The following is a 13,694-nucleotide window of genomic DNA, read 5'->3' as shown; positions in this document are numbered from 1 at the left end:
ATTTATTTAATTTTTAGCATTTATAGACCACTTATAGTCTAAGTGGTTTACGTTCAGGTATTCAAGTATTTCTCCCTATCTGTCTCGGTTGGGTCACACATTTCTGCCATATCATCTATAGGGATTTTTTTCTCCAGTGTTCACAAGGTCTTCGTCATCACTACTATCCTCATGCATTTCTATAACACCATTTCAGCAACCACCATCATTGAAGGAATGCACAACAGGTGCCATCTTTGTCAATATTCAGCACTTCATTAATATCAGCAGCCTCTAACGTATTAACGTTTTCAGATGATAGACTTCTGGCACAAACAGCGGTAGTTGACGGAGGGTCGAGAGGTTAGGACCAGGCAAGGGGAGCTTCCCAAGTTGTTTGGGTGAAGGATGAAGGGGTGGTGTGAGTTTTGAAGGTCAGGAGAATGGATGGTGGTTAGGGGAGAAGGATGTGACTTTGCAGTGAATTCAAGGGCGATCTTGTTGAACTTGTCACAGAAGTCATCAGCCATAGTCCGGGAAGAGAGAGAAGGAGGGGGTCGGCGGTAGAGGTGCTTTGAGGAGAGAGTTCAGTGTGGTGAAGAGACAGTAGGGGTTGGAAAAAAGGGAGTTCGTTGGATGTAGTAGTCTTGCTTGACCAGTGTAAGCGCAGATTTAAATTTAAAGTGAAGAAAGTCAACATGTGTGTGAGATTTGAGCCCAAGGTGCTCGGCACCACGAGTACAGGAACATAAGTTGCGGATACTGGGAGTGAGCCAAGGCTGAGGTTTGGCACACCTGACAGAGTGGGAAACAGGGGGAGCAAGGGTGTCCAGAGCAGAGAATAGAGTTGTTCGACAAGGCAGCCTTGTGGACAGACTTGGATATCATAGTGGAGGCAAGAAGAGGTGAAACAGTGGTTGAGAGCATGGAAGGATCGAGGGCTTGAATATTTTGAAGCCTGTTGGTGATGATTGGACATGGCTGAATGGGAGGGGAAGTACTTGTGGAGGTTATCAGATGATCAGAGATGGGGAGCAGTGAGGTAGAGAAGTTAGAGAGAGAACAGTTGGAGAAAAGTCAGCGGCAGAATGAGAGATTGGGGTATTGAACGTGGGAGAACACTTTAGGGGCAGACAGAATTATGGGTTGGAGTGAAAGAGGCTGTTACCTAACAAAGGAAAAAGCAAAAAAGGATTTCAGGCCTTATGATGGGGGAATTCCTATGCAACGCACTATAAACTTTGCAGAATTATAAATAGTGTGTGCAGAATTTCAAATTTTTGTGCAGAATTCTGCCAGGTTGGAAGAATAAGTAGTCCCTGTTTTGGATCTGTATTCTATAACAAAATAGGGGAGGGGTGGGTGTGTCTCTCTAGCCATTATTTTAGAAAGAGGTTCTGAATCCAGTCCTTGGAACATACCCAGCCAGTCAGCTTTTCAGGATACCCACAATGCGTGAGATAGATTTGCATATGATGGAGGCAGTGTATACAAATTTATCTCATGTATGGTATATTCATTGTAATCTCAAAAATCTGATTAGATTGGTATGTCCTGAGGATTGGGTAGAGAACCCCTACTTTAGAGGCTATGTTATAATTTTGGGTGGAACTCTTTATGCCATATCTTTAAAATGGAGCGTGCTATAGCTATTCAACAGGGGCATTTTAAGAAATTTAGAGATGTTTGGGACCCATAAACAAAATTTTGCAAAGAATGAATATTACTTTTTCCCTTTGAACATACACATCCAAGATGGGGGTGGGGGGGGGGATAATTTTTGTTTTCTTAAAAACTGAAGATAATTGTTGGGTTTTTGGAGGTGGGATATTTGATTTGAATTAGTTTCTGATAGAATATTAAGTGATCTTAAAGTGTAAAATGTTTTCATCATGTATTGCACTTATTGAAAGTTTTAAAATGAATAAAGAATTTTAAAAAAGAAGTATATAAATAGTGACATGTACAAATGTAAGGGTGACGGGACTAAATCGCGCGAGACAACGGCGCACCGACAACTGAGCGCAAGGTTGACGGCGCGCCGAAGAAAAGCACTATTTTAAAGGGCTCCAACGGGGGTGTGTGGGGGGGGAACCCCCCACTTTACTTAACAGACATTGCGCTGCCGTTGGGGGGGGATTTGGGGGGTTGTAACCCCCCACATTATACTTAAAACTGAATTTTTTCCCTAAAAAACAAGCAAAAAGTTCGGTTTCAAGTATAATGAGGGGGGTTCCCTCTAAGCTGAGCAGGAGTCCTCCACCCACAGTCTCACCAATAGAGGGTGCTGTTTCACTGTCACATTTTTCAATTGTGAGGGACAGGCAAGTTCTGCAGGACTCCAGGGAACATACCTGTCCTTAGCGACTGAAAATATTCCACCCCCTAGTGGTAGCAATGCAGCTGGAGGACACCTGCTCAGCTTAGAGGGAACAGTGCGAAAACCCCCCACAACGCCAGCGCGATGTCTGTTAAGTAAAATAGGGGGATTCCCCACCAACAACCCCCATCGGAACCCTTTAAAATAGTGATTTTCTTCGGCACGCCGTCAACCTTGCGCTCAGTTGTCGGTGCGCCGTTGTCTCGCGCAATTTTGTCTATGAACCAAATGTAAGTGGCGTTACATTGGTAATTTACCAATTTCTGAAAGCTTTTATCGACACTTAGAGATCCAAAATATATACTATATAGATCATGTGACCGAATGTTACCTTACATTACATTTGGATACCTGTGAGAGTGAAAGTGTTATTCAAATTTACCCGTGTCCTTTACGAGGTTCTGAACGGGACAGCCCGTTTTTATTTGGTAGAGCAGTTTGACTTTGCAACTTTCTCCCAGGTCACTTGGAGGACTAATTGCTTTGCCTTCTCTTCAGTTCGGGGGTCGATCTAGACGTTGCTATGCTTTTATTTCAGTTCTTATATTGTGTTTAGGTACAAAGACTATTTCGCTTTTATGACAGAACACAGGAAGTCATCATGCCATTGTATCGAGTGATGGTGCGTCCACATCTGGAATACTGCGTTCAGTATTGGTCGCCGCACCTCAAGAAGGACATGGCGGTACTTGAGAGAGTCCAAAGGAGAGCAACAAAAATGGTAAAAGGGCTGGAACACTGCTCATACGCCGAGAGGCTGGATAGGCTGGGGTTCTTCTCTCTGGAGAAAAGGAGGCTCAGGGGAGATATGATAGAGACCTTCAAGATCATGAGGGGCATAGAGAAGGTGGATAGGGACAGATTCTTCAGACTGAAGGGGACAACAAGTACGAGGGGGCATTCGGAGAAACTGAAGGGAGATAGGTTCAAAACAAATGCAAGGAAGTTTTTTTTCACCCAAAGGGTCGTGGACACTTGGAATGCGCTACCGGAGGAAGTGATCAGGCAGAGTACGGTACAGGGATTCAAACAGGGATTGGACGGATTCCTGAGGGATAAAGGGATCGTGGGATACTGAGGGAGGAGCTGGGATGTAACACAAGTATAGGAAGTTAATCAGGTAATGTGTATAAACTAACCTGGTCGTGCATGTGCAAGACCGGAGGGCTAGGACTTCGATAGGAAGGCAGGACTTAAATGGGAAACCAAGGTGGCAAGGGAGCCCCTTCTGATGATTCAGACAGGTCTTGACCTGTTTTGGGCCGCCGCGGGAGCGGACTGCTGGGCAGGATGGACCTGTGGTCTGACCCGGCGGAGGCACTGCTTATGTTCTTATGACTGTAAATTCTCGGTGATTACCGGTTTTCTTACTGTAAACCGCTCTGAATCTCACTACTTAAGTGGTGTAACTTACATATGTAGGTGTGTGAAAGCTGTGAAACGTGGAAGTTGTGAAACCACCTCACACAATGCAGAAATTATGGTTAAAATGCACCCACTCAATAAGCCTACTCGCAGGTTGCGTAAGAATACCTGGCTTTCCATGGTCACCTTTGTTTTTTATTTGCTTTCCACGTCTCTGTACATCTTTTTTGCACATATCTACTATAATAAAAAGCTAAGCGCGCAAGCGCACTCCTACCTGCGTGTTCTGTGATCCGTATGTCTGTGGCAGGCAGGAGAGCGCATGCGCACTTACAACGGGCCCACAGTCGCGGACCCCAAGGTAATGTTGAGCGCTGTGGTTGACTCACTTACACTCCACGCCCGAATTCACGAGCCGCACCTGTGTCTTCCTTGAATTGGTTATAAGCGGCGGCAGCTCCTCTCAAGAACCGCACCGGACGGGGATCGTGAGAGGAACCGCCACGGCAAGTGCTGCACAAGGGATGTGGAGGGGGAGGGAAATACCGCTGCTGCTAGCACATCTCCGGGCCCCACCTCGGTAATTGAGGTAACCTGCTGTCACTGACGCTTACACCCACTGTCTGCGGTGGTTGCGTTCTGCGTGAGGCATTTTCCAAATCTGAACAAAATAGCCTGCGCCGAGCCCTGCCAGAGCTGCTTCCGATTACAAGCTAAACTTCTCAAATAAGCCAGTTGGGGGAAGGGAAATATTTTGCTTTAATTTGGGTGAAGTGTGTGTGCTGGGGACGGAGACAATGGGACATTAAGGACACAGGACGGAGGCACTTGGGGCACTAAGGACATGGGAAGGAGGAACTGGGGCCACTAAGGACAAAGGAAGGGGTACTAAGGACATGGGAAGAAAGCACTAAGGACATAGGAAGGGGCACTAAGGACATAGGAGGCACTGAGGGCACTAAGGACGAGGCACTGAGGGCACTAAGGATATAGGATGGGACACTAAGGACATAGGAGACACCGAGAGCACCAAGGACATAGGAAGGAGGCACCGAGGGCCCTAAGAACATAGGATGGGACACTAAGGACATAAGAATGAGGCACTGAGGACACTAAGGACATAGGATGGGACACTATGGACATAGGAGGCACCGAGAGCACTAAGGACATAGGAAGAAGGCACCGAGGGCACTAAGGACATAGGATGGGCCACTAAGGACATAGGAGGCACTGAGGGCACTAAGGACATAGGATGGGACACTATGGACATAGGAAGGGGGCCACGGAGAGACAGGCAAGCATGGCGCAACAAAGAAATACAGGCAGGCAGGGGGCCAGGGAGACAGAAAGAAAGACAGACAGATAGGGGGCCAGAGAGAGACATAGACAGAAAGAATGACAGACAGACAGCGTCCAAGAAGAGAGAGAGACAAAGAAAAAAACCCCAGACAGACATCTATTCTAGCACCCGTTAATGTAATGGGCTTAAACACTAGTATTAGAATATAAGCCACTTAGTTTGTAAGTGGAGTATAAATTTAAAAAATATAGCTTCACTGGATCAGACCAGTGGTCCATCTAGCTCAGTGCCTTTTTTCCACCGTGGCCAATCCAGGTCACAAGTATCTGGCAGAAATCCAAACAATAGCAACATTCCATACTACCAATCCAGGGCAAGCATTGGCTTCCCCCATGTCTATCTCAATAGCAGACGATGGACTTTTCCTCCAGGAACTTGACCAAACCTTTTTTAAACCCAGCTACATTAACCGCTGTTATCACATCCTCTGGCAACGAGTTCCATAGCTCAACTATTCTCTGAGTGAAAAAGTATTTCCATGTAACTTCATTGAGTGTCTCCCAGTCTCTTATTATTTATTTATCATTTTAAACATAAATTTACACTCTTGATACAGAAACGCAGAAGAACAAAAAAATCATAGAAAATTTACACACTTTCATTAATAGGAAAGAAATTAGAAAATATGTATAATCCTTCTTAGACCACTATTAAAGTGTCTCTTAGTCTTTGTAAATTTTGATAGAATAAAAAAAAATCACTTTTACCTGTCCTACACTACTTGCATTCTGTAATTCGCTGACTGTCCAGTTTTATTCTGTAATTCGCTTTATTCAGTTATTTCGCTTTATTCTGTAATCTGTTTTATTCTGTAACTCGCTTTATTCTGCAATTTGTCTTATTGTCCAGCTCTATTCTGAAATTCGCAAATTGTTCAGCTTTATTCCTTGGGTTGCATACAAGAGACCTATACTACATACTTAAGATTCTTATTTTCCTTTTATCTATTTCTTATGTAATAAGTTGTACCCTCACTTCCTGTATTCTGTAATTCGTTGATTGTCCAGCCTTCTTCGCTGTGAACCGCCTAGAATTCATTCGACTGTGGCGGTATAAAAGAATAAAGTTATTATTATTATTATTACACCACTCAGGATTTTGTAGACCTCAGTCATATCTCCCCTCAGCCTTCTCTTTACCAAGCTGAAGAGCGCTAACCTCTTTAGTCTTTCCTCATATGAGAGGAGATCCATCCCTTTATCATTTTGATTGCTCTTCTTTGAACCTTTTCTAATTCCACTATATTATGTCTTGCTTACATAGTTTTTCAAGATGGCCGATTTCGAGAGAGTAAACATGTCACATTTTAAAACCATTACAGATTACAATTGGCTATTACTGCTCAGAGAGCTAATAGAATGCTTGGTATAATCAAAAAGGGTATTATAGCCAGAACGAAAGAAGTTATCCTGCCGTTGTATCGGGCGATGGTGTGCCCGCATTTGGAGTACTGCGTCCAATATTGGTCGCCGTACCTTAAGAAGGATATGGCGTTAGTCGAGAGGGTTCAGAGGAGAGCGACACGTCTGATAAAAGGTATGGAAAACCTGTCATATTCTGAGAGATTAGAGAAGCTGGGTCTCTTTTCCCTGGAGAAGAGGAGACTTAGAGGAGATATGATAGAGACTTATAAGATCATGAAGGGCATAGAAAGAGTAAAGAGGGACAGATTCTTCAAACTTTCTAATAACAAAAGAACAAGAGGGCATTCGGAAAAGCTGATAGGAGACAGATTCAAAACAAATGCTAGGAAGTTCTTCTTTACCCAACGTGTGGTGGACACCTGGAATGCGCTTCCAGAGGACGTAATAGGGCAGAGTACGGTACTGGGGTTCAAGAAAGGATTGGATAAATTCCTACTGGAAATGGGGATAGAGGGGTATAGATAGAAGATTACTACACAGGTCCGGGACCTGTTGGGCCACCGCGGGAGCGGACTGCTGGGCATGATGGACCTCGGGTCTGACCCAGCAGAGGCATTTCTTATGTTCTTATGAAAATACATTTACTCACCAAAAGTACTTTTCCTTTCAGTCTGCCTGTGAAGACGGCCTCGGCACGCAGCCATTCTCCATCTTCCGTGTTCTGTGGCTGAATGTTTGAGCACTGCATCCTTCAGGTCACAAAAGAAAACAAAACAAAAAGTTGATCAATGTAAGTCCAGGCCAATATCCAGAACTGCATGTACAGTATGGTCCTGATTCTATAAACAGCGCTTAATGGTGCCGCTTGGCGCGGATGTCAATCAGCCGCTTGGTGTCATTTATAGAATTGTCACAAAGATAGAACCCAAAGAATAGCATAAACTGTATACAAAAGATTCTTTCTTATAAAGCACTCCTTTTTTCCAATCTCTTCCTGCTCACTTGGAGAATTCCTTTGGTTTCCAGTTATCACCTCTATGCTGATGGCTCCCAGATCTATCTCTCTGCACCAGATATCTTTACTGAAAACCAGGCCGAAGTCTCAGCCCATCTAAAATTGAATATGGTTAATTGGCGATGCTCACCTTCCCACCTAAACCTACCGCCCCACTTTTCCCATTCTCTGTGGACAATACTGTCACCTTCCTTGCCTTGTCTGCTCGAATCTCGGGGTCTTCTGTGATTCGTCTCTCTCCTTCTCTTCCCAGATACAACACACCGCTAAAACCTGTCGTTTCTTCCTGTATAATATTACCAAAATCTGACCCCCTCCTCTCCGAGCACACTACCAGAACCCTTATCCATGCCCTCATCCCCTCGCGCTCAGATTACTGCAACTCACTACTCTCAGGTCTTTCACTCAGCCACTTTTCTCCCCTTTAGTCCGTTCAAAATTCAGCTGCGTGACTCATACCCCCTTATACCCCCTCTCCTAAAGTCACTTCATTGGCTCCCCATCTTTTTCTGAATAAAATTCAAACTCCTCTTACTGACTTACAAATGTATTAACTCGGCAGCCCTCATTATCATTCTTCACTTATCTCCCCCCCCCCTATGTTCCCAGGAGTGCCGCTCAGCCAGTGGGTCCCTCCCATCTGTGCCCGTCTCCTCCACTGCCAGCTCCAGACAGTCCCTTTTGTCTTGCTATGCTGTATGCCTGGAACAAACTGTCTGGATCGCTACGGTGGGCTCCATCTCTAGCAGTGTTCAAGTCCAAGTTAAAAGCCCACCTTTTTGAGACTGCTTTCAACTCCGGGTTCGGCATCCTCAACCCTATATGTACTGTCTGTCTGTCCAAGTTAGACTGTAAGCTCTTCTTAGCAGGGACTGTCTATTAAATGTCAAATGTACAGCACTGTGTACACCTTTCAGCACTATAGAAATTATAAATAGTAGTAGTAGTAAATAATTAAATAGTTAAATATGAAAACACTTACCTAGATCCATTAATATAATGGATCACCAGTGAACGGCCCAGTATGCTGTAGGGCCCTGACAGCGGTAATCCTGGATCGATGTAGTCTTCCAATAGAAAATTTTTCCCTGTCAGCATGCCGAACTTCCCACTTATGTCCCCAACTTCATACTGATCTACTGTACCATTAGCAGGGGCTGGAGATGACGTTATATCAACATGGAATGGATTGAAATGGCCCTTGATGTGATTGTCAGCACAGGCCTCAAGGGAGATCTGCTTTATGGGCAGTATATGAACATGGTAACCCCCATTCAAGTCATTTAAGTCACTGAAATTGACTTTTATTAAAGTAGAATCCAGATCCAGGTTTTGAGAAACCTGGAACCCTCCTGTGGCTTGCCCTCCACCAAACCACCGTTCAGTTTTCCCGATAACTGGATGCAGTATTGTTACATTTGCACAGCTTAGCCTATCGAGTGCCCCGTTTGCCCCATGGATCACCACAGACCTTCCGACAATTGAAGCAAACCCAGAGAGAGCAGATGTAGTGTCCGTGAAAAAACTTTTTGCTTGGCCTAGTCTTGTGTGGTTGGGGAGCTGGATGGGCATATGTTTTCCCGAAAAATCTCCTACTTCACATCGGAATGGGTTGAGGGGGTGACACTCCAAGCTGTAATTACTGTTGCTGGCTCTGTAAGGATTGAAATGTCCATGAGTGCTGTTGCATGCCTCCTTGCTGGAGTCCATTTCTGTACTGATTGGGAACTCATGGACATGCCAATTATGGTTTGTGGTTGTTGGCTTTGAGGAGTTGCTATATGAGAGTTCAATGAAAATAGACAGGTCGGCGTAAGGATTATTTTTCATCTGCCTGAAGATAATCCTGCCAACCACTGTCTGTCGAAACACAGCAACCGCTGTGGTTATTTCACCCTCATGCTCAATATTACCGCAAAGAATTCTTGAATTGTCCGATTTATGGATGACGATGGAGCGCCCAATAATACTATTTCTGCCAAAAAGAGGCAAGTTCCAGTCTATATACGTAGATTCAAAATCCTTTTGGCCCTGTAAAGACCCATACCGCCCACTGAGATCTCCCAGTTCATATTGGTCATGGGTTCCTGCAAGTGCTTTGGGGTATGTTGGCACACTGATATTTATTCCGAAGGGGTTCCAGTGACCACCTGTGTTGCTTTCACTGCACAGGTTGTCTTCTGCAGATTTTCTCTGTGGGACTGGGTACTGGTGAACATGAAAATAACTGATGTCGTTGCTAAGGTTCTTCAGCTTCACTTCAAGTTCTGTAGGATGAAATGGGGAATTCTGTCTGAAGTGGAAAGAACCTTTGGTTCCCTTCATATTAATGAGGGTGGTTGCATTTAAAGGCAGCAGTTCCCTTATTTCAGCACATAACCACTGATCTTTGCTATTCAGAAGAACAAAGCTCTTGATTGCAGTCATAGGCAATTCCATGCGGGACTTCACCTTTTTCTGAGGTGTGCCAACTTTTATCGGAATATGGACAATTGGGCTCTGCTCATCCTGGATTTTTATTTGTGGATCACAACTCGATGACAAACGCAGAGTGGCTGAGAGTCCCAGACTATGTTCCCCATCAAGTGCAATTAAATCGGTCAAAACGATCAAAGGCCCTTCACTGTTATGCTGTCGAAAATGCACCTCACCAGCGAGAGAAGTATAAAATTTTGCATGCCAAGTCTGTGGTGAGTTTGCTTTTGTCCTTACTGTGGCGCATGCTTTAAGGCCACAGGATTCTACCAGGATCGAGAAATCTGCCAAGTTATTGTTGTGCTTCTGATATAGATTTTGTATGCTCACAGGTTGACTAGTATCATTTACAGCGAACTGAAACAGCTGGTCGCCGATATTCTCCTCGTGGCAAGGATATGTGACGTGGCCATACACGACAGGGTATGGATGCACGGAGAAGACTGTCTGTTCACACAAGCCAGTCAGATTTATCATTAGCGTTTGAAGAACGGAGTCAAACCTCAAGTTGCCTTTTATCCCTGCCATGTTCACATCCGCTGTATAATTCTCAGCCCATGCTGCCGCTGCAAGTAAAGGAAAAAAAAGACAAAAACCATAAAGTTAGAAGGACGTTAAGATGGTGGTGAATGTGATAGTCTTAAAATAAAACATTTAAAGCAGTTTAAATACATCTAAATATCCTTTCTTCATGCCAAGATATCGGTGAATACAATGGCTATCAAAATTCTACATTCACTTGCAAAATAGCCACATTTTATTGCCTTTTAGCCTAGAAGTAAAGGTCCTTATTTGAGAAACATGACCGCATTAAACATCTGGAGAGGCCCCGATGTTTAAATGCAATTTCAAAACAGGTGCCATTCCTACATTTACAGTACATGTCAAGGAGCATAGAGAAAGAGTATCCTGGGTGAGCCTTCAGACAGACATGTATTCCCAGTTTCACATAGGAAACCCATGTCTGTATTGAAAAAGATAGATGTCAATGTTAGTGCCTACTGTAACAGGCAGATGTAAACTGTACCTTCCCTAAAGATCATCGGAACTAGACGTCACGACATATTCTCAGTCATGGCTCCCCTTACTTGGAATGCCCTTCCTTTATACATTAGAGAAATCAAAGACCTTAACTTATTTAAATCCAACCTAAAAACTTTCCTTTTTAAAACTTCTTTTAATATTTAAAACCTTCTCGCTCATTATTATTTTTAATTTTTTAACCAGTAATTTTAAATAATCCCTCTTTCTTTTTATTCTTAACTCCTCTCAATATGACTTTCTAAACCCCCAACCCTAATGTTTTTTCCTACCATATTTTCACTTTCTTCTCCTCCGAGAAACGCAATATGTAACTTTAACCTACTTTACCCCTTCCCATTGTTTCTCTAGTGTGTCTGTATCATCTGTCTGAAGTTTTTATGTACCTCTTCTAAAGCTATGTACAGCTTTTCTTTTTTTAATTGTTGCTCGCTTAGTACAAAATAGGCGATTTATCAAATTCAATAAAACTTGAAACTTGAAACTTAAATACCAGTGTTTGGACCTGCCTTGAGCCTTCCCCACGAATACCACAGTTAACGTAGCTAGTTTTAAGAAAGGTTTGGACAATTTCCTGGAGAAAAAGTCCATAAGTCTGTTATTGAGACAAAGCCACTGCTTGCCCTGGATTGGTAGCATAGAATGTTGCTACTTTTGGGTTTTTTTGCCAGGTACTAGTGACCTGGATTGGCCACCGTGAGGACGGGCTACTGGGCTGGACCATTAGTCTGACCCAGTAAGGCTATTCTTATGTTCAACATCCAATCCTCCCTACCTTCATGGCATCCCTGCAGCTAATACTCCCCTGACACAGACTCTCCCCCAAAAGGAGACCCCTGTGGCATCCTTGCCCCCTGCCATGGCATCCACTCCCCATGGCAGCAACTCCTCCAATAGGAGACGTCTACCAGAAGAACAGCCTATGGGACTTCCCCTAATACACCTCCTCCAAGTATGGGCAAGTACCCACCCTTCCCAAGGCCAAAGCCCCATGGAGGGCAGAAGGGACAATGAGGCTTCCTCCTGCAGCTCCCCATCTCCAACTCCCCTGACCTACTCCTTTGGGCTTACTGGTGGGTCCCTGTGGTCTAGTGAAGCAGGAATGATGCCCACTCACTTCCACCTCAATAATACTGGCTCTAAAAATGGCCACCAAGATATGCCTTGTAGCCTTAGAAAAAGAGAAAAATTAAGGTAGATAAAGATCATATGGCCTTTCCAATCTGCCTAACCATGCTGCCTACTACCCTTCCTTTCCCTTAGAGATCCAACATACTTGTTCCAAGCTTTCTTGAATTCAGAAACATTTTTTGTCTCAACCACCTCCAGCAGAAGGCCATTCCAAGCATTTAACACCCTTTCTGTAAAAAAAAGTATTTTCTAAGGTTACTTCTGAATCTATCCCTTTTCACCTTCATCCTATGCCCCCTCAATCCAGAGTTTCCTTTCAATTGAAAGAGACTTGGCTCATAGGTATTTAAAAATCTTTATTATATCTCCCCTCTCCTGCCTTTCCTCCAAAGTACATGTATTAGTAAGACTTCCCCTTTTTTTTAGATATATTCTGAATGTCTACTATTAAATCTCTATCTATTTCTTCCGTCTGTGAAGGGGGCCTGAATATCACACCAATATAAATATATTCACCATTCCCTCTTTCCAAATTGATTCACAGTACCTCTTCCTTGCCCTGCAGACCTTGCAATTGTGTGGCTTTAATATGACCTTTAACATATAACACTACTCCCCCTCCTTTTCTTCTTATCCTGTCTTTCCAGTATAACTACATCCTAGTCATGGTTCTCCGTGAACCACGTCTCCGTGATCGCCACTATATACAACTCTTCTTCTTCCATCACAGCTTCTAGATCCAGAATCTTGTTTCCCATACTTCGAGCATTAGTATATACTGCTTTCCAGACATTGCCCTCTTTCCCCATCCGTGTAGAGGTATTCAATGATTTACTTACCTGAGGGCTTATATTCACCCAGGAGCTTTGATCACCCTGCCCCATCACTTCTAGTTTAAAGCCTGGCACCAGGTAGACAGCATACCTCTCATGACATCATGTCTGGTCTGCAGATGGACGCTTCTGTACCCCTCAGAAGGGAATTGCCAACTACCACTACCTTACGCCTCCTAGTGGTCATGGATCCAGTAATTTTTGGGATCTCAAGCTTTGGTCCTTCTTCTCCTTGGGATGCTCTCATCTCCTCCACTTCCAGAACAGCATACCGGTTCTTCAGTTAAAGATTGGGGGGAGTCACAGTACCAATCTTGCAGTGTTCCGTAATCTGAGTCCAGCTGCCTTCCCTCAGCACAGACCTCTTCTTCCCCACTGCTGTAAATCTTTGACGCCTCATGAATCATTTCATCGATGTACCTCTCATTCTCACTGATTCTTCTTAGTCTTGCCACCTCCTCTCTCAGTTTTTACTTCCTTCTTGAGGGATTCAAGCTGAAGACAGCTTGTACATGGAACTACTCCCTCTGCCTGGGTAACATTTTCTGTCTGCACAGAGACAGAAGATGTAATCTGAGCAGCAGCTTTGGTGATACAATGTTTCCCAGCCATACTGAAAGGGCAGAAAAATCCTACCAAAGTAATTCCCTATTCCTGGTTCACGGGTAGCTGTGAAAACTATCTTTAATGCAGAGCCTCTACAAACTCTCTCTTAGAACCAGGCTTACTGAGGGTTAAGCACTAGGCCAGC

At 44.0% G+C, this 13,694-nt stretch overlaps 1 protein-coding gene across 1 annotated transcript in view; it reads right to left on the bottom strand.

The window, feature by feature from the left end:
- The window catches only part of LOC117346857, a 47,009-nt gene extending 34,047 nt beyond the window's left edge, over nt 1-12,962 (bottom strand). The window contains exons 1-3 of the mRNA XM_033917025.1: nt 12,950-12,962; nt 8,446-10,504; nt 7,098-7,197 (exon numbers count right to left, since the gene is read on the bottom strand). Of these exons, the coding sequence (XP_033772916.1) occupies nt 7,098-7,197; nt 8,446-10,466 (2,121 nt within the window). The 5' untranslated portion in view covers nt 10,467-10,504; nt 12,950-12,962. The remainder of the gene's footprint in view (nt 1-7,097; nt 7,198-8,445; nt 10,505-12,949) is intronic.
- Between the last annotated feature and the right edge of the window lie 732 nt (nt 12,963-13,694).

This window comes from Geotrypetes seraphini, chromosome 12, assembly GCF_902459505.1.
Source record: "Geotrypetes seraphini chromosome 12, aGeoSer1.1, whole genome shotgun sequence".
Taxonomy (NCBI): domain Eukaryota; kingdom Metazoa; phylum Chordata; class Amphibia; order Gymnophiona; family Dermophiidae; genus Geotrypetes; species Geotrypetes seraphini.
Note: the sequence above shows the minus strand (reverse complement) of the source record. Positions and strands in the feature narration are given on the sequence as shown.